Below are 21,823 nucleotides of genomic sequence, written 5' to 3'. Positions count from 1 at the left end.
AAAAAATAAAATAAAATTCACAGAATAAATTCAGAGATATAGAAAATCATTCGCACCCACAACCATCAGGCTTTAATAGATGAGCTATGTCAGACATATGAATTTCCCTATGGGATTAGGTCATTTCAATTTAAGCTTATTTAAATTTTCTTATTTATTTTTTTTAAATTGGTTTTAACTTCATTATTTTTTTGGCATATTGTATTCTTGTTTTTAAAATAATTTTATAGTTACATAGCATTATTTAAGCTATTCATTGTATGTTAATTGTTATGTATAGAAAAGTTCAGAAAACTTTGGGGTTGTAGTGGCTTTTGTCTCATGTGTTCATGGAGTGATGCAGTGTCACATCATATAGATATATATATAGTTATTAAAATTAAATAATTTCACTATATTCTAATTGGCTGATAAAGATTTGCACATGTGTAATAATGAAGACTTCCACGGAAAGCTCAGTTTTTGAGACAGCAACTGTCTGTTCTCTGGCTCATACCATGTGCCTGTCAGCCTTTTGAAATGGGATGGACTATGGTTGCTGTGTGCCTTCACAGCAAGGCACGCCACTTAGTGTGCCTGGGTATAAATTCAGGACTGAAGCCTTGGAAGTATTTGATCAATTTAACCACGTACTAACTGAACATCTGTACTAACACAAGAGTCTCACTGGAGTAGAAACAAAGACCAGTCCAGGATTTGGAAACAGAAGAAAACAAGAACGGGTAGGATAACATTTAGACTTAAGTTTGGTAAATGAGTGAAAAACGTAGAGTAAGGAATCAAAATGTCAAAACACAATTAGCCATGTTTGACTTAACTGTTTCATGCAATTTTGGGTTGGTTGTCTTATAAAGATGTAATTTATTTGAAGTGTAGCTGCACAGCAGCTGAAAACAATAACATTGTTTATAACTATGGCAATGAAAGTCTTTGTTTGGTAAATGCATGGTGGTACTCTACTGAAGACAAAGATCTGAATACTTTGTCATTTCACTGTTGTTCATTGTGTTTAATTGTCACCCCCCCCCCCCCCCCCAAAAAAAAAAAAACAAAACACAAAAAAACAAAAACAAAAACAGAAAACATCCCGTCAAACATGAAGCATTAGAATAAAATAGGATTCGGGTGGGGGGCAAACCTGCATGCCAAATTAAAGAATGAATGCTAGATTGAAAGCACCTTTGTTGGAAAAAGTATAGAAAACAGTGCTTGTGCGAATGGTTGAATGACACATGTTATATAAAGAGCTTTGAGTGGGTGCTATATAAGGACCATTCCATTTATCATTAAAATGAGCATTTATAAACCCAGGTCACGCTCACCTTGTAAATATAGGTCAGTGATAACAACAATATTATAATATTGTTGATAATATGCAGCTGTTGAATTGGCTCACCAGAGAAAATCTTTGTTTCAGAAATTGTTTCCCAAAACATGTACATTTTGGATGATAAGAAAAACTGCCAATGTCCAGTGATTCACACATAGATTACTGAGTGATGAACAATAATGTAAAACAATCCTGTGAGGGATGAGTCCCTCAGGGACTCTGTAATGCTCAAAAACAAGATGGGTACAAAGAAGGAAAGAAACAGGGCCATGATTAATTTCACAATCACTGAGTCATTTTCATAATTTCCAAACTTGATATATATATAAGTTGTTGCTATCTTATGGAAATACAAATAATAGCAAAATGCTTTCTCAAATGTGGCAGAGCAACTAAAGGTGTCTCAAAGATAGAAACACCTGTAACTGTAGTGTCTGATGTTGTCTGCTATTAGTGAAGATTGACAGAAAAAAATATTTTAAAAAAGCAGAAATGTTTTAAACTGTTTGGAGTTAACTGATTCACATTTAACTAAATAATGAAGGGCAGCCTTCTAAATTTTTAAAGAATATATAAAGTTGTATTAGTAAAAGCAAACATATTGTTGTTTTGAGACAAAATGGACGCAGGCCTGACCTGGTTTAAGTCTGTGATCCTTGTGATCTATGATGATCCAGCCCATCATGCAAGTGGATTCCAATCTGAACCTGACTTGGTGTCATTTTGCTATTTGGATAGAATAACCGAGAATCATTTATCGCTGATTTTCAGTAAAAATTATAGAGGTTCTGAACCTGAAGAGCTGGAATGTGATTTTTAGTCTTGAGTGCCATAAATGATAAGTAAGACTAGAAAATTGCTTAACAAATGCAAATACATTACACTAGATTTTAAGACACTGCATTTAGTTCTGTTTTCACTCAGTATTAATCATATTCACAAAATATATTTATATTCACATAATCTCTAAGATGCCACTTGTAACTGAGATTTTTCTATCAGTGTGACCGATTATGACACGACAAATGGTTTTGGCCTTTTTGTAATAAATAAGAATTGGGTTTTTATTAGGTTTTTTTTTATTTTACTTTTTTCATCCTGTTCTGTCGGGCAGCTTTTGCAGTCAGAATTATGATCTGAACACACTGTCATGCCAAACACATTTTGCTTTTCCAAGATCAGCTCTATAAATTCTCTATAGGTTCCTCTTATTCGTGTTATTTCATTTATTACATTATACGTGGTATACAGTAAGACAGTGTCTAGGGCAGGACAGGCAGGTGAAGAAAAAACGATAGAGCACAAATAGAAATGCACAGAAACATGCATGTATCACCAACTGCTGCACCTGTAAGAAAAAACAAACATGCAACAAACATACAAAAATCACCTGGAACACAAAAATTCAAAAATGCATGTAAATCAACAATGTTTTTGTGGGATGCATGTGTGTGTGCATGTGTGTACCATGTTTACATACGTTTGTGATGAAAGAAAATTGGCATGCCACTATACTTGTGGGGACCAACAGTTACTTATGGGGACAAAATGCTTGTCCCCGCGAGTTTGAAGACATTCCTGAGGCTCTTTTAGGTTTTAGTATCAGGGTTACAATTAGGTAATGGTTAGGTTTAGGCTAAGGGTTAAGATTAGGAATTCATTTTTAATGGTTAGGGTGAGCAGCTAGGGAAAGCATTATGTCAATTAGATATCCTCAATAAAATGGTAAATGGACTGATTCTTATATAGTGCTTCTCTACTCTCCTGGTGTACTCAAAGTGCTCTATGCAACATGTCACATTCACACAAGCACTTTTCTTCTAAGTCTTTAGTGCTTCCTAACAAACATTCATACGAGCAACTTGGGGTTAGTATGTTGCCCAAGGATACTGGGCATGCAGACTCGAGGAGCCAATGATCCACTAACCTTCCAGTCAGTAGGTGACCTGCTCTACCTCCTGAGCTACAGCAACCCCCAATAAGATGAGGGGGTCATTTCAGTAGGCCGCTGAACTAGCACATCTGGATATAAAAAAAACCCCAAACCCCTGCCCCATATAGACTTTGTGTGGTCTCAAACCACCTAAAGCTAAGGAAAATACCAGTAAAAAACACTTTGATTATAGCATTTTACAAAAAAAGAAAGATATAACTATTTCAACTGCAGGCCCCTATTCCAAGCAGCAGGTTTAGATAAGGACTATTGGTTTTTTAACCTTGAACTGAGGAAAACTGGATTTTTCTGTCCTAGAAAGAGAGTTAACTTAACCCTCTCGAGGCAGGCGTTGCCGATTTGCAACAGTTAAAAACTAACAACCTGATTACCCCACATACATATTTTATGAGTTTTTTTTCACTCAGAAGTACCACTGCAGGACTTGGTTGTGCATTAGCAAACAAAAAGTTTCATTTGAGCCTGAGAGGGTTAAACAGTCACTGGGGTAACAGACTGTCTGAGCTTAACATAGTCCGCCTATTCTATTTGTGGATGTATCCCAAAAACATTATTTTCCAAAGAAAAGCTCTCTGAACCTTACTTACACATTAAGTTGTGTTTTACATGGCTGACCAATGACGAAAAATGAGATTGAAATAAGTTTTGAGACTTTTAAAATGAAGAAACTGTATTTTAAAGTGATTTATTAAATATAGGCTATACACAGTCAGGTTGTGACCCGAATACATTTCATGTCGAAATGTGTTCACAGATTGATATTCTGTCATTAAACCATGTCAAGCAACATTATGAAAGGTGCAGTGAAAATTACAGTGTGAATCTTTGCCCTGTCCTCAGGCAGGCACATGCTAGGCTCCATTCTGGAAACCATGTCTATGCTGGAGACCACTTGTATAGCATGTCAGGTTCCAGCTGAATAATGAGATATAAAAGAAACAAATGTAAATCAATGTATGACAGCAGACATTAAATATTACATATTTTGTATCAAACTTTTATTCTGCCTATAATGATGACAAAGTGACCCTAGCAAATTAAATAACTCCCCCTTCTGTTTTTTTTTTTATTTTTATTTAAATATCATGGTGAGGACTGACTCAGGTTTACATTCCGTGGTCCACTGGATAGAGGCTCTTTAATTACCTGCTGCTATGGTGAATCCTGGTATTGGAGGTCCTTTGAGAGTGGCTTTGTTGATCTTCAACCAGGCACACGCAATCCTGAATCTCTATATAAAAGCACTAATCTCTGATCCTATGAGTATTACCCAGTAAGCAAACAAATGGAGCAGGGAAGGAGACTCACCCTGACTGCTACTCAGTTCCTCTGGATGTCGATCTTCCTCCCTCTGAAAGCATGCTTGCCAGGGTGGCCCTCTGGTCAAGGTTTCACCTCAGTCAGATCCATTATCAGCAGCAATCTATTAAATCTGTGAACTTGGTGACTAAATCTAATTAACCTAAACTGATTTAATTCTGATCCTTGAGGACAAAGAGATTGGAGCGAATGGGCACGCCTTTGCAACAACGCACCTATCTCTGTGGGAATATACAGGAAAGGAGTCCAGTTCTTGGAAGTTGTAATCCATTAGGAAACGATGGAAATCTAAATCCTCCTGAACTTATAATCCAACACAGAAAAAATGCGAAGAGAAAAAGTCAAAATTACAATTAGACCCAATTAGTGGGTCCACATTGTTTGAGCAGTGGTTGCTCATCTGGCATATCTGTGGACTCTCAGAGCCAAATCTTCAGATGATGCCTTCTGGCCATCACAAGAACTAGTGTTAGTTTTTATATGTGTTCTCCCCTTCGCTCTCCTCCCTCTTTTTCTCTCTGGACATCTAATCATCTGTGTTAAAATCTAGTCACCACATGTCCAGCCAGACCCTATTTATAGAACCTATTTGTGTGACCTTAATTTAACATGATTTAAAATGTAGTTTAAAGATTCTTTTCCATGTTTTACTTTAATATGATTTATTATTAAATCCATCACTCTGTTTTTCAATTACAATATACTAAATGTAATTTCTCTTATTCAGCCATACATGTTAAAGTCAGACATTCAGTGAATATTTGCACTAAAGGCCTGAGGCAAAGTCTAGGCTGTGTGCTAAGTTTGCATTTCCTGTTGGTACAAACAGTCCCAGCACAGAGGCACACACACATCAAATCACAGTTAAAGGCCAGGAGGTCAGAACTCAAGTATTAGAAAGATTTCATTATTCAAATTGCATTTCTCATTAATCATATTAATCAGACTTATACTTTAATTATATTTCATTAAGAATTAAAGATGATTTATTATTAGCAAAAACACATATACATAAACTCCGCTCTGTATGACTTCAAACATAAAAGGCTGGATGTTAAGTCCGTTTGCCCTCTCTCAGATGTAATGATAGGATGGTAATTATTCCTAACCAGGGATAACAACAACAGTCATGTATATAATTTATTTGTGTAGGTTTCTGGACAACAATGAACATTCAGTCTGCCATTAACAAAGAGATCTTCATCCCTCGTGATGAGCGGATGCTGGTGGCGGTGGAGGTGAGGAGGAGGAAAAAAAAGAGGATGGCTTTCCTGCCTACTGGACCTAAGGGGGATTATGCCACATTCATCTGTATATCAGGTAAAAGTCTATATTAGGCACTCTATGTTTCTGATTAAAAAAAATAAAACTGTAGGTTGAAGTTCTAGTGAGGCCATTGGAGTCATAAAAAAAATCAGACAGGGCACATTCATATTTTTGTGACTCAAATCTGAGAAATTATCATCTCAAAATATTGGTTTTTGTTGTTGTTGTTGTTTTTGTTTAAAACCTCATTAATATCAGAGAATATGTCATACAACTTTAATACTGTGAGATCTCAATCATGATCTTATTCCATAGTTTTTGGAGACAGGGAAAAATAAAATTTCTTTTTAGGAAAAAAATGAAACATAAATAATTTTTGATATATGTGAATTAAAACAGGTATTAATGTATATTAAGAAAAGACCAACACTGCTCATCACTTTTGCAAGCTTGTTTTTTTATATATGTTAATGGAAATAGCAGAGACTAACGCATAGTCTCTGCATGCGTTAGGATCTTATATAAACAAAGTCATGTGTGTGATATGTACCTGCACGTAGTATTTGTCAACGCTGGCTGTGTGGCAGGTAAAGGCTGGACCCAAATGCAGGACTTAAACATAAGGGGTAAACTAAGGAAGGCAGCTTTTATTGCTATAGTAAAATCAAACACTACAAACAAGAAAACAGAACCTGAACTAGGAGTAGCGCGAAAACCACAGTGACACAAACAGCAACGAGGGATGACAACAGGCAGGGGAATACGGAGTATTAAATACATGGAGGATAATGAGGGAAGGGGAAGCACAGCTGGAACTAATCAGACTAACAGGACAGGGAAATAAAGCTGAACATAATGCACTATCAAAATAAAATAGCACACTATCAAAAATAAAACAGGAAGCATGCGACACACTCTATCATGGTACTGGGTCTGTGACAATTAACCTCTGTGTATTTAGTCCTCAGTTTTCCTCTGCCTGTTGAGAATGAGTGAGTGCATGTGTGAGTGAGTGAGTGTGTCTGTCTGTTTCACAAAATATCTTTGAAAATGAGGCTGGTAAGCCACGATAACATCCCCCAGGAGCCAAAGACAGAACGAGATGGATCCGGGAGAACCACAGCCCCAAAGAGTACTGAAGACCTGAGGCCACACATTTCGCCGATATCTGCGTGCCCATCCAGCAGGAGAAGGAGTGAGGCCCTAGATGGGGCACAAACGACCAAGGGGGGAGAGTCCCATGGGCATTGGACAGCCAACCCCAGTAGAGACCAACCACCCTGGTGTGAACCAAGATCAGGGTCACTGGGCTGACCCAAGAAACACCCGCTACTTGGAAGATCTTCTTCCTGTGGCCTCTGAGAGTGGACTCATCTCTGTGCTTGTCCTGCTAGACCTCAGTGCAGCGTTCAATACTGTCGACTATAATATTCTATTAGAACAATTAGAGCATGCTGTAGGTATTACAGGTACTGCACTACAGTGGTTTGTATCATATCTAGCTAATAGACTCCAATTTGTTCATGTAAATGGAATCTTCACACACTAAGGTCAATTATGGTGTTCTACAGGGTTCAGTGCTAGGACCAATTCTGTTTACATTATAGATGCTTCCCTTAGGCAATGTCATCAGAAGGCATAGCATATATTTTCACTGCTATGCAGATGACACCCAACTTTATCTATCCATGAAACCAGATAACACACACCAATTAGTTAAACTGCACTAATGTCTTAAAGACATAAAGACCTGAATGGCCTCTAATTTTCTGCTTCTAAATTCAGATAAAAGTTGGAGTTATTATCAGGATTTCCTAAAAAAAACAACAACCACACACTGAAAAGCCTTCAGTTAATCCAAAATGCTGCAGCAACCATAATGACAGGGACTAGAAACAGAGAGCATATTTCTCCAATATTGGCTTCTGTACTGTTCTCTCTATGTGTTGAACTCTCTGAATGTGAGCATAGATAAACAGCCAGCAAAACTCCTTTTCAAGAGCCATGAAGACAAGCATACTTGCTCCTTTAATGACATCATGAACTGGAGTGATGAAAAACACATACAAAACACAAAAACACAAAGGACTGTCATATAATCAGCATGTAAGTATAGTTAGGCACTAACATAGGAGACTACAAAATAAGTATCCTGTAGATATACAGTCTGACATTAATACAATGAAAAATGAGCAGGTAGTTGGTAAGTGTACGCTTTTATCATTAGCTCAGAGGCTACGACCTATAACTACTGCACTTCAAAGAAGGTACAAAACAATGTCACAAAACACCCTATTACTAATTACCTAATATACAAAGAACTGCAAGAACTTAGAACCATTGCTTTCTGAAGGACTCCTCTGAAGGATTGTTTTGGATTCAACACAAATGATTACAAAGGGATAGCCATTCCCACTGTTCTCTGCACTTCCTGTTTCCTGTCTATAGACATGTCAAAATAAAAGCTTCCCTGTCTATCCAGGTGTCAAAATAAAGGCTTCACAATTTTCTGATGTATAATAATCAAAATACAATATTCATGGCTACTTATTTGTCCCATTAGCAGATTATCATATTCAAGACAGTATAGAATCCCTTTATTGGCACCCTGTTAAATCTAGGTTTGAATTCAAATTCCTACTCAGGCCCCATCTTATCTTAATGACCTTATAGTACCATATCACCCCATTAGAGCTCCTTGGTCTCAGACTGCAGGCTTACTTGTTGTTTCAAAGTAGAATGGGAGGCATAGCCTTCAGTTTTCAGGCCCCACTTCTATGGAATGAGCTTCCAGGTTGAATTCAGGAGACAGACACTATTTCTACTTTTAAGATGAGGCTTCAAACTTTCCTTTTTGCTAAAGCATATAGTTAGGGCTGGATCAGGTGACCCTTATGGAGCCCCGCAACGGACATGGGAGAAAAAAAAATTAAGACAGACTTTTGCGAGATCTCGCAAAACAAACTCGGGATCTCACAAAAGTTTTGTGAAAAAGTTTTGTGAGATCTCGCAAAAGTTTTAGCCGCATTCTTCGGAGACCGCCAGCTCGAAGCCGACCGGGAGGTCAAGGCACGATGTGCTGGGAGAGTGGTGTTCCTCCCGCCTGTACTAGGTCTCGACCTCCCGTTAGCTTCGAGATGGTGGGTGTCAGATCTCCGAAAATGTCGGAGCACTTTTGCAAATATGTGATGTCTTGTAAACCGAGCAGATATTTGACGTTTACACAACTACATTCGCGCCTCAAAATATCTTAAAAGTTTATTTTGTGACCCAGAAAGAGTAATATTACAACTAAGTAGCTGCCGCCATTGTTGGAATTCAACTTTAGTGAAATATCGCAAAAGTTTTGCGAGATCCCGAGTTTGTTTTGCGAGATCTCCCATGTCCCTTGCAGGGCTCCGTAGACCCTGAATCCCCCCCTTAGGTGTAGGCTGCTGGGGGATTCCCATTATGGAATCTCCCAGCAGATTCCATATTTCTTCTTCAGTCACCTTTCTCACTCACTATGTATTAATAGACCTCTCTGCACTGAATCATACTTGTTATTAACCTCTGTCTCTCTTCCACAGCATGTCTTTTATCCTGTCTTCCTTCTCTCACCTCAACCGGTCGCTGCAGATGGCCACCCCTCCCTGAGCCTGGTTCTGCTGGAGGTTTCTTCCTGTTAAAAGGAAGTTTTTCCTTCCCACTGTTGCCAAAGTGCTTGCTCATAGGGGGTCATATGATTGTTGGGTTTTTCCTCTGTATGTATTATTGTAGGGTCTTTACTTACAATATAATGCTCCTTGAGGTGACTTGTTGTGATTTGGAGCTGTATAGATAAAACTGAATTGAACATGAAGCCACACACTCTGGAACGAACAACCATCCCAGCAGGGTGCAGTGAACCCCTCCCATCATGACCATGACCATGTCCATTCACACACACACACACACACACACACACACACACACACACACACACACACACACACACCCCGCTGGAACACGACACCAATAACTACACGACAAAACAAGACAAGATAGAGCTCTTTGTCTTTGTGGCTCGCGAGGGAAGTCAGCCCAGGCCTTCATCTTTCCTTAGCCAACTTCAACTTATTCCTTCGCTACAGCCCTTTTTATTGTCAGCAAGCAATCATTCATGAATATGCAATTACAAATACACGTGACATTCTTAAACAGGCATATCTGAACAACATTCTGTGTGTGTGGGTGTGTGTAGGTGCATGTGTGTGTTCTTCCAGCCATACTATACATAGACATATGACCTTACAATGAACTTAAACTGTGTGTATGAGGTATGCAGAAAAACAGAAGCAAGTGTCTTGCTAAACTATAAAAACAGGAACTTGCAATATGTCATATCTCAAATGCACATTTAAAGGTGGGAAGTCTTGCACCTCAAGAAACAGAACAGTCTGGTTTCAAAAGCTATAATGGAATTATAACGTCGAGGCTGCTTCTTCTCATCTCATGGTACACAAATGCACACAGAATCTTATCAGACCTAATAAGGATATGATTCTTATCAGCATACAAATGATTATGTATTTCTAAGCATAAATGACAATATAAGAAATATCAATTCCAACACTTGCTCTTGCTAGAAAGTCTGCAAAAGACATTGAAGGAGAACTTACGTTGACATTGACAGTGGTCAACTATTTTTCAACAAACACAACACCACCAGCCAGACATTATGCTGTACCAAAAAGCATTCTTGAAAGGTGCAGTGACTCAAACTACTTTAACATTTTATGAAGGTGACATTGATTTGAACAAATCAAAAAAACTAACAAACTAACTAAAAAGGTGAAACAGTAAATGAGTGTTAAGTGATTTTTGAGGCCTATGACCTCCAGGAGCATAAATGGAAGATGCATTGCTGGGTTTGCTTCTATTCATTTGTTGTTCATTACTGAAACTGAACACTTGCAAATAATCTGCTGGTGATGATGCACTTATAAATTCAGATAAAACTGAAGTTATTGTACTCAGTCCTCAGTCAAATATTCAAAATATGATATCTAGCCAGATGCTTGGATGGCATTACCTTGGCCTCCAGTAACACTGTGCACAAGCTCTTTTTGCAAATTGCAAAGCTTCTAATGAATGTATTATTTTTGTAGTCTTCAAGGGCAGGGAATTTCTTACCATCTAAATGAAAAGAAATCTACTCTAAATGTTCAGTTCTTTGGTTATCAAGTATCTTTTTTATGTTAAAAAATTTAGTTTAAAATGATCAGAACAAAATCTCTGGTGTTAGTAAAATTATTATTACAAGCTTTAAATTCTGATATTGTGGTTTGCATTTATTTCCTAGTCACCAACACCAGACCTCCTCAGCTTCTCATCACCAAGGTGAAGCGGTTTGGAGGCTCCTCCTCCTTCATCAGGAGGTCCCAGTGGACAGTTGAACAACTCAAACAGGTCAACGGGATTAACCCCAACAAGGTCAGCAGCAGTACCTGTTGTATCCTTACATTACATTTCATATGCATTCAGTTGTTTGCCAGCTTTGTTTGTTTTCCTGTGTCCTCCTCTTCAGGACAGCCCAGAGTTTGATTTGGTTTTTGACAATGCTGTGGACCAGTGGGTGGCTAGCTCCTCAGCAGACAAGTGTATTTTTGTCCAGATCCTGTACCACGCCTGTCAAACCCACTGGGAGGGGAAAGCAGGTGGTCTGGGAAAGTCAAGGAAGTTGGGAAAGGCAAGCCAGCAGGGACGAGTTGATAAATGTGATCAAGAACTGGCAGGAGCTGGTCACCCAGATACCTATGAATCCAAAAACCTACAGGCACGACGGAAGAGCTTTGTTCTTCCCAAACACACAGAATTCATTAACTGCCAGTCCAAACTAACACAAGGTAGTGTCTCATGGTTACTGAGGTTATGATGAAAGTTATTTCTTAACAGATTTTTTGTTAAAATTTTGTTTTGTTGTAATGTGTTATGTTTGTTCAATTAGATGCCTGCACCATGAATCTGGTCATCTATCGCTGCAAAGCCTTCTTGAATCGTGTAAAAAACTTGATGGTTTCAAACCAAAGTCCCTCACCAGGTCAAGGTAAGATAGTGACTAAAGGAACATATAGAGGTTTAATGTTTTAACGGGTTTAATGAAAAGAGGGTTTTGTCTGTATTATGGGAAACATGACATCCAAAGATTTCTTAATCTATACTGGTCTTCCCTTAGTACCCAGACTGAAGGTAGTTATATATCAAATTACAGTTAATCTTTAAATCTGTCAATACTGCTAACCTGTAATACTTACAGCATGCTCTAATCTCTGTAATAAAATACTATAGTCAACAGTATCAAATGTTGCAGTGAGGTCTAGCAGAAAAAGTACAGAGATGAGTCCTGTCATAAGAAGTTTATGTGTTCACTAAAGCTGTTTCTGTTCTGCGATGAGCTCTGAAACTTGACTGAAACAGACTCAAATAAACCACTGCCCACACTGCAGATGATCAGTAAGCTGTTTTACAACTAGTCTTTTAAGAAAACCTTAACCCTTTGAGATAAAAGGAAGGTTGGAGATTAGCCTATAATTTTGCTAAAAAGTAACATTTTGCTCTTCTAAATTAATGAGACGCCATTTCATCCCCAGCTTATGAGTTATCTGCTTTAAGGTACATGTTTGAGAGTTATACCAGGGAGTCAAGTACCTCTGATTTGATACTTTCTTTTTTTAGAGCAACCGCAGTATCCAGAGTTGTACTCAGCCAAGATGTAAAATTATTAACAAGATAATCGAGCTCTGGGTAGCTGCTCTGCACTGTGTTGGCACAGTTGTCAAATTTTATTAGACTTTCAAATGAATTAAAACTTGGTCTGGCTGTTTCACTATAAACTGGCCTTGACCACGTGCTCGCCCCAAGATTTCAGATAGAGGAGTGAAAAAAATTATCAGAAGAGTTGTCCAAGAGCCATAGACCACTTACAGAGCACTACAGAAAGAACAGGAACAGGCAGGTACAATTCCCGTTGCCTGTGTGCATGGTCACCAAGCAAGGTATCATTGCGGAAGCATGTTGAAGTGGGTTTAAAGTTTGATAAATAACATTTAGACAAGCCTGTGAATTACTGACAGAATGTAGTCTAGTCAGATGAGACTAAAACTGAAGTCTTTGGATGCCATAATACACACCATGTTTAACGGTCAAAAGGCACTGCATATCTACCCAAAAAACACAACCTTTTGCAGCAATATACATCAACACCTTCATATAATTGAAGGAAGGATGAATGAAAAAATGTACTGAGACATTCTTGATAAAATCTGATGCCATCTACCCAGATGATGAAGATGAAATGAGGGTGGACACTTCAGCAAGACAGTGATCCCAAACACACAGCCATGGATACTCTCAACTGGATTCAGAGAAAGGAAATAAAGCTGTGAGTGGCCCAGCCAATCACCTGACTTAAATCCAAGTGAAAATCTATGGAAAGAACTAAAGCTCAGAGTTCATTAAAGAGCCCACTGAACCTTCCAGATTTGAAGACTGTGTGGAAGAATGGGCCAAAATCACACCTGAGCAATGCATGTGACTAGTTACTCCACACGGGAGGCATCTTGAAGCTATCATCATCAACAAAGGATCTTGTACAAAGGATTAAATAAATTTCAGTAAGGGTGTTCAATAATTTTTCCCTGTGTCATTTCTCATTATTAGACATAATTTATGGACATCTATAGTTTGATTTCTTCGCATGTGTGGATTAGATGAGTTGTTACTGGCATCTGGTGGGAATTTCATGCCAACAGTACCTTAGACCCTAAAATAATACATGCAAGCTGCAGGTGTTAAATACATGTTTTACCCGCTATAAATTTAACACTTCATAAAAGTGTTAACAATATCAATATCCTGTGAGAAGCAGCTCTGTAATTATGATGAAGGAACTATCCTCCCATCCCATTGTTCCTTCAGTGGTGCTAGTTTCAGTCATTAAACAAATGTACTGTTTATAAGATTGGGGAAACCTGCAGTCAGCTGAGACTGAAGAAGTCACTTGGATGAGTGACAAAACGTTTCTCCCACTGAAAACACTATGTTCAAATGAACAGAATCAACTTTTGGAGAGCTCTGTAATAAGTAATGTGTTCCATATCCTTTTTTATTTAACACAATTTCTTCTCGCTTTGACAAGGCTGCTGCCATTTTGAAGCGTCAATGAGACCACTCAAATGCTGTGTAAATGCTAATCCATTTTTTGCTGATAGTGAAAAAATGAAACTCAAATTGGAGGCATTAAATGGATAGTAAATGATAGCTCAAGTTAGGTAAATTAAATGTGAATCTAACACTAGTGGTATTCTAACTGAAGTGGTATGGTGGTGGAATAGGTTATAGGGTATTTTGGCTTCCTCCCACAGTCCAAAGACATGCTTGTTAACTGATTCTAAATTGCCTGTGACATAGATAAGGTGTATGAAATAAAACACTGTATGAATGTACGGTTAAATGTGCCTTGTATACTGAAGTCTTGTGAATGGTCAGTAACTAGAAAAACACTTGTATCCTATTGTACACCCCCAGCATGCACTAAACAAATCATGAGTTTGTCTGATGCTGATATAAGATCTTTTTTACATTTTATTCACAGGAACTCCTAATATTTCAATCCACGAAATTCCTCCAAATGATTCTAATAGATCTAATGAAATGGCGATCCTTTTCTGAAATTGGTACTAGGTCTATTGTACAGCTCAAAAAACACCCTTTGATTCATAGATTTCTTCCTGTCTTAATGTTATGGCACTGGGACTCCTCAGCTCATTGTATCCCCAGCATGTCTCATAGTCATTTTCCCTTCTGTCTTTTTGTCTATTGTTCTTGCTGAGCTCCACCTTTCTGTTGCCAGAGAAAGGCCTCTTTGTAATGAGATCCTGACATGAAAGGAGACTTTGTTTGTTTCAGGGAGGTTCATACAATAGCTGGCATTAGTTCTGTGACTAAGAGTGAGCACAGCATTCCACTGAAACCAGTAATAGGGCCAGTGTAATGGATGGGACACATGCCAAGCTGCACCACAATTAAAAGTAAACAGTTCCACAGCAATGGCTTAACAATGTGTTGCTATTGATAATGCTAGCAGAGGATGATGGTAATAGTATGAATTTGTTTGTATCAGTAGACTTGCATTTCAAAATGTTATCAGCATATTGGTGTATAAATTGAAGTTAGCTTGGAAAGAAAAAAAGCGTCTGGACTTCTTTAAGTTGCTTGAAGATGTTTCACCTCTCATCCAAGAAGCTTCTTCAGTTCTAAGGTCAAACGGTGAAGAGTCCCATATTTAATCCCTGTTTGAGTGTCCCGGGGAGGGGGGGGGGGACGACGACAATGAACCCCCTAAGGATCCTCTACCTAATCACATGAGCCAAGGTGTGAAAAGGGGTGTGGGTCACAATCAGCGAAGGTTTCGGGTGAGCTCATGGTGAAATCTACCCCCACCCTATCATGTGATTTCCCAGAATGTGAGTGGGCGTTAAGGCGTCTGTTAAGAGATCTCAAAGCTGGATTATAGATGGCAGACAGTTGGTGTCGTAAACCACTGCCTCTGATCAAAGATGGCCGTTCACAGTGGACCTAGATAGCTTCTTTCACTCCTATTTCAAACCATCTTCTCTGTCCAAAATGTGAACATTGGCATCCTCGAAAGAGTGACCTTTATCCTTTAGATGCAGATGGATAGCCGAGTATTGTCCCATGGAGGTGGCTCTTCTATGTTGTGCAATGTGTTTATGAAGTGGCTGTTTGGTCTCTCCAATGTAGAGGTCTGTGCATTCCTTGCTACACTACAGAATACACTACATTGTTCGATTTGTGTGTTTTGTCTTTGGGATGAACCAGTTTCTGTCTGAAGTAAACTGGGATGTCGTGCCTGGAGAAGACTCTCCTGAGTTTTTCGGATACACCAGCTACATAGTGTCAGGGTTCCTGGGTCATTGACCCAGCAACTTCAGTTTGTTCATGTTCAGTTTATTTTCTACATGCTCGTGTTTCACTGTGCCAACTTTCTGTCTCTGTGTATTATGTTCTAGTTCCACTATATGTGTTATTAGCCACATTATGTTCAGCTGTGTACTCACTGGTCTCTCATTATCATCCTCATCAGTCTGTGTATTTAAGTCATCGGTTTCCACCAGTTCATTGTCTAGTCATTAACGTTGTCTACCTCGCATGTTCCAGTTCGGTTCAGTTCAGTCAGTCTTTCAGTCAGTCAATCAGCCAGTCATCCGTCTCATGTTCTGTTCATCCATTCTGTATAATAAACACCATCTTCATTCCACACTAGCCCGTGAGTCCTGCATTTGGGTCCGCTCTTCCTCACCTCCACACAGCGAAGCCCTGACACATAGGGGATGACAATGTTGTTGCGTTTGTCTTTCTTATCCTCCCCAGCTGGTGTCTGATCTTCTTTTCTGTGCATCTTTGCTGACTTGATGAAAGCCCAATTAGGATAACCACATGTTTTTGAGACCTTCCTTTACATGTGTGTGTTCCCTCTATTTCCCTCCAGGCTTAGAGGGAACATTTTCTCCCCAGTGTTGTAAGGTCCTGATTACTCCAAGTTTGTGTTCCAGAGGGTGGTGGGAGTCAAAGAGGAGGTACTGGTCTGTGTGTGTGGGCTTCCAGTAAACTTCAGTGTTGATGTTCCCAGTCTCTTCAATGCGCACGGTGCAGTCCAGGAAGACAGACAATTATCGTTTGTTTCTTCCGTGGTGAACTAACCACAGAGTTAATGTGGGGATAAAGTATCTCCTTGGCAAATCCTGCACTTGATGGTGACATATGAAATTGGTTTGAACTTGGCCTCTTTTGTTATTCATCACATTCCTCAGCAAATTTCAGATAAACGCTCTTAGGGTCTATGTGTGAGGCATTGAGTCATAGAGGCTTTCTTTTATTCAGTCCAGGCAATACACAGGTTGGTCAGTCTGGTCTTACTGGTGTTTCTATATATTTTTCCTGGGCCCTGCTGGTGTATTGAGCTATGTGCCAGTTCATCATGGCCACTATGATGCCTGACAAGACATTCCATGTTGTGCTGAGGGAGGTTATTGGCTGGTATTTGGATAAGACTGGTCCTTAGCGGAGATCCTTGAGGATAAGGGCTGTTCTTTCTTTGGTTAGCCATTCTGGGTGCATCTTATCCAGTAGGCATGAATTATGCTAGGGCCTGATGTTGTCCACTGAGCACTGGAACCCATTCTCATACCTTTCTACAGCTAGGATAGTTAACTAGTTTCTGTTCGTGCTGCCTTGATCTTGGTCTCTAGTCTCCTTCTTCTTGTGGCTGTTTAACTTGTAGCCAAGCATCTCAAGGATCACTGTTGCTGTGGTGTACATCAGCTGCTTGTTCTTACTGATGGTCCCAGTTGGTTGATTCTCCATACTATCTTCTAGTAGACCTTTAGAGGGTACTTCACATAGTCTTGGTAATCAGCCTTGGATGGTCCAGTTCCCAGTTTAGCTATGACCCTCTCTTTCAGGTTAGCTGCTTTCAGTTTCAATACCTTCAAGTGTAAAGTTTGGTGAAGGGTGGTTTATGGTGTGAGGTTTTTTTTTTTTTGGGAGTTGGACTCAAGCCTTCACAGAGGCGTTGAAGCTGTTATAGCTACAAATTTGGGCAAGCATAATATTATACATCTTTTCACCTTCGTATGTTACCATATCCCCTTTCTTTTTAAGAATGCTTATTAATGGTCATTATTTGACTTTGGTGTTGCTGTGTACTGTGCGTACAGTGATGTCAAAAAGTGTATTTTACATTGTGATAGAGTTGAGACTGCAGAAACCAATACATCCAAAAATATGGCGTTATTATTTCAATTTGCAAGTGCGAATGTTGCATGTTGAGGAGAAAATTATTATGAGGTAACAAAAGTTTAATTTGAGCGAACAAAATTCATTGCTGCTTGCAAGAAATGTATTTCAGTTTTTGCTATTATCTATATACACACACAATAACAGCCCCTCTCGCTTAGTTGTTGGCATTTGCTCTTGCTCAGATCTCTGCTCTGTGTGCTGACAGACATCTGCTGACCTGCTCTCAGTCTGTCGTTTGCACTCACAACATCTCTGCTCAGTGCACGTACAGCTCTCTGTACACCATTATAAGTGTGCCACAAAACCATCCAATCAAAGAATTGGATGCAAAAATTCTGATTGACTGTTATGGTCTCCAATCAGCTTGCTAGATAGTGCATTCTGGAGACATGGTCCAGAATGTAGCTAAACCCGTTTTCGCTGAGCATGTTTAATTATTTTATTTTAATATATATATATTTTAAGAGCATTGTTGGTTTTAATCTAGTTTAAACCAAACCACCCCACTGGCTGGCCATATCGGATGTTACAGGGGATATTTTTGCAAGTGCTAAATGAAACCATGAAAGATCAGCTCATCTTTCACGATTAGCCTGCCTCTTTCGCAGTTAGTTTCCCTTTCCCTATGGATTGACAACCGCCTGAAAGAAAAAGAAGCTGAGAAGAACTACAGACCCCACAGGCATTTGGCTCACGCACTTCCAGTTCCTGTCACTCCTGCTCCCCTTCCAGTACTGTAACTTGCCTCCATCGCGGTTCTGTCACTTAACCTGTCTCACCTCCGTGTGCCCACCCGAATATGCAGAACCTCATTCCCATAACAACACCACTCCAGATCTCTCTACCATCTCATCTGAGTAGCATGACATATAGGAGGTTTTCAGTAAACAAAATGCCATCTCACTTCCACCTCACAGACCAAATGATTGCGCGATTGAACTCCTCCCTGGATCTCTCTTCCCACTAGCTGTCTTTACATCTTGTCCTGGCCTGAACGAGCAGCCATGGAAAATATTTTCAGGAATCTCTCGCAGCAGGCATAATCTCCCCGTCCTTGAAGAACCATTCATCTGTGCATAGATTATAGGGGTCTGAATGACATTACAGTCAAAAACAAATACCCACTGCCTTTAATGAACTCTGCTTTCAAACATCTTCATGGTGCCACGATATTTACCAAAATCAACCTCTGCAACACATATAATTTGATTCGCATAAGACAGAGAGATGATGGAAGACTGCATTCAATACACCACTTGGACATTTCAGATATTTGGTAATGCTTTTGGGCTAACCAATGCCCCAAGTCTTCCAAGCTGTTGTGAATGATATTCTTAGAGACTTTTTGAACAGATTCATTTTTGTATATCTGGATGATGTTCTGATCTACTGAAAACTCGAGGAACACCAAGCTCATGTCCATGCACCTCCTTGAAAGCGAATCCTATGTCAAAGCTTGAAATTGTGAATTTCACTTACCGTCTGTGTCTTTTCTGGGCTACATCCTGGTAGGAGGGCAGGTGAAGGCAGGTCCGGCCAAAGCCCAAGCGGTCAAGGAATGGCCAACTCCCACATCACGGAAACATATTCAACGGTTCTTGGGGTTTGCCAATTTCTACAGATGGTTTATACGCAACTACAGCCCGGTAGCCTCACCCTTAACATGCCTCACGTCCACCAATGTTCCATTGTGCCTTTTTTTCTCGTCGCCTCACCCCTGTACAGAGAAATTATGATGTGGGCGACTATTAGCAGTTAAACCTCCCTGGAGGAGTGGCGAAACCTGCTGGAGACAATGGAGCAACCATTCACCATATGGGCTGCTCACAAGAACTTAACTCACCTTAGAATACCTAAGAGACTAAAGGCACACCAGGCACATTTTTTCCCATTTCTTTCTGCCCAGGTTATCGTAATGACAAACAGGACACACTTTCTCACCAGTTCGTCTCCGAACTGATCATTCGTATCTCCCAACCATCCTCCCCTCTACATGCAAGATTGGGTACATAGCCGGACATTGCTGGAGACTGAAACTGACCTGGGAACTGGTCCAGTGAATCAACGCTTTGTGCCAGCAGCATCCCGTCCTGGACTGGGTTCATACTGGCCAAATACTGGCCATTCAAGGAACAGTCAGACCATTTCTTTATTCATGAGGTATTTCTGGTGGGATACTCTGGATAAAGATGTCAGGGAGTATGTGAGGGCCTGCACTCCCTGCGCCTGGAACAATACCCACACCCAACGTCCCGTGGGTTTGCTACAGCCTTTAGTTACGCCATACCGACCTGGGTCACATACAGCATTGGACTAGCTGTTATACAGTTAGGTTATGGTTACAGTAATTATTTGGGCAGTGATTCTTTCTTTTGTCATTTTGCCTCTGTCCACTTCTGTTCATTACATTTTAAACAAACAAACAACCAAAAAACAAATCAAGAAAAGAAAGAAAAAAATCCAAATCAGATTAAGTGCAGTTTTGAAAAAGTATGGCTTCTAGTTTTTAGAAATTACAACAATTTTTAAAAATAGTCTCTGATTTTCAGAAGCTCAAGAAATATGGACCTAAGTTTAAGATACTTGACATATTGTAAAGGTATTTGGTCCACTATTTTCTTACTAAACGGACAAGTATAAAATTCTCTCAATATCCTTTTGTGTGTGTATGTGTGTGTATATAAACAGGTCAAATGCGGAACCGTGCCAAAGGCAGAAGTGTAGGTAATTTAGTCCAGAGGGTGAATGTTACTCTGGGCGAGCGTGGAGACAGACTAACTCGTGCTGAGGACAAAACTGTGGAACTGACACACAAAGTCCAGCAGTTTGCAGACACTGCTCATAAGGTAACATATGCAGCCTTCTCTGCTAGATTAATCATTCAAAATTGTATATAGTATAGATAGTAGAATAGATAACCCATATTTGCACAATCGTTTGTCAAAATTTAACTGCCATACATTTTTTATTTCTGTTGTTCTATTTCCTATACAGCTAGCCCTGAAGTATTCAAAGTAGAGTGTACTGGAGAGAGAATACCGCTAACTCTGGAAGATGCTAATAAGAAGAATATAAGAAGATTTACTCTTGGGCTCCAGGATGTTACTAATTTGTTTCTATTATAACTACATGTATCAAAGACAACTAAATAATATGTCCCTGTGTTCTGGGGCGCCTCTGCCCATAGGTAAATATCCCATGAACTGTGTTTTGTCTGTTGTCAGATACTTTTATGAAAAGGAAAAAGTGGATTTATTTAACATTTGTGTTGTTCTAAAATAGCTTTTGTATTTTAGCTTTTGTACAATAGCCTTGAAATTTATTTGAAAGCCACTCCAGAGAAAAATTAGTACTGCTCTCAGTGAATGGCATTAATTACTCCATTTGATTTAGTTTGATTTTATGTTGATTTAATGTGCTTTAATTTGTATATTTCATAGTCTTCTTCAGTCTGGCATTATCAGTTGTTGTCTTTTTGTGCGTGTGTATGTACACTCACTGTCCAGTGTCTTATGTGTTGTCTACTATGTTCACATTATGTTTCCTGAACATCAAAGTGTCACGCTGTATTTACGCTGCTGTGCTGTGTATGTCATTTAGTCCATGTTAGTATTGTCTTAGAAAGTGGAGTAAAGGTACGATGGTTTAGTTTAAGTGGTTAGGGTACAGGGTACCTTAAGGATGTTTAAATGCTGCCTTTAGAAGACTCACAGCAGTGAATAGAGGATTACTTAAATCAGACTGACTCATTCTAACCCAACTTCTATTAAATGTTTTCTTTATTGCTTCTAGTGGCATTTTATATATGTGGTATGTCTGAAATTTTTCTTCAAACCTATCAACTCTTCTCTGTGATCTAATTAAATAAAAACATGTTGAGCTTATACAGGGTATCAGCTGTTCCTCTAATAGTAAAAAAAATAAAAAATAGTCCACATATTAGTCTCACAGTACAAAAGATGTGAAGGAGACACTATTTTTTTAAAGGTAAACAAAGAACCTCCTGATTTTCATTGGCTGTCTTTTTTTCTTCTTAGGAGTCAGAGGTAGGTCATGACCTATTCATGATCTACAGATAACCTATAGGTCATGATTAGGTGAATGAGGTCCTC

General features: G+C 39.2%; 1 protein-coding gene across 1 annotated transcript; it reads left to right on the top strand.

The window, feature by feature from the left end:
- Positions 1-5,770: 5,770 nt before the first annotated feature.
- On the top strand, positions 5,771-20,729 carry stxbp6l (syntaxin binding protein 6 (amisyn), like). The gene is made up of 6 exons (XM_085373142.1): positions 5,771-5,924; positions 11,194-11,324; positions 11,419-11,737; positions 11,839-11,937; positions 20,400-20,557; positions 20,706-20,729. Exons 1-6 carry the CDS (start codon positions 5,771-5,773, stop codon positions 20,727-20,729), a joined length of 885 nt encoding a protein of 294 aa, XP_085229268.1.
- The last annotated feature ends 1,094 nt before the right edge of the window (positions 20,730-21,823 follow it).

The sequence above is a fragment of the Diplotaxodon limnothrissa genome, linkage group LG15 (assembly GCF_057381915.1).
Source record: "Diplotaxodon limnothrissa isolate DT_005_m linkage group LG15, D_limnothrissa_male_GT1.1, whole genome shotgun sequence".
In the NCBI taxonomy this organism is placed as follows: Eukaryota; Metazoa; Chordata; class Actinopteri; order Cichliformes; family Cichlidae; genus Diplotaxodon; species Diplotaxodon limnothrissa.
This window is presented reverse-complemented; position numbering and strand designations above follow the sequence as displayed.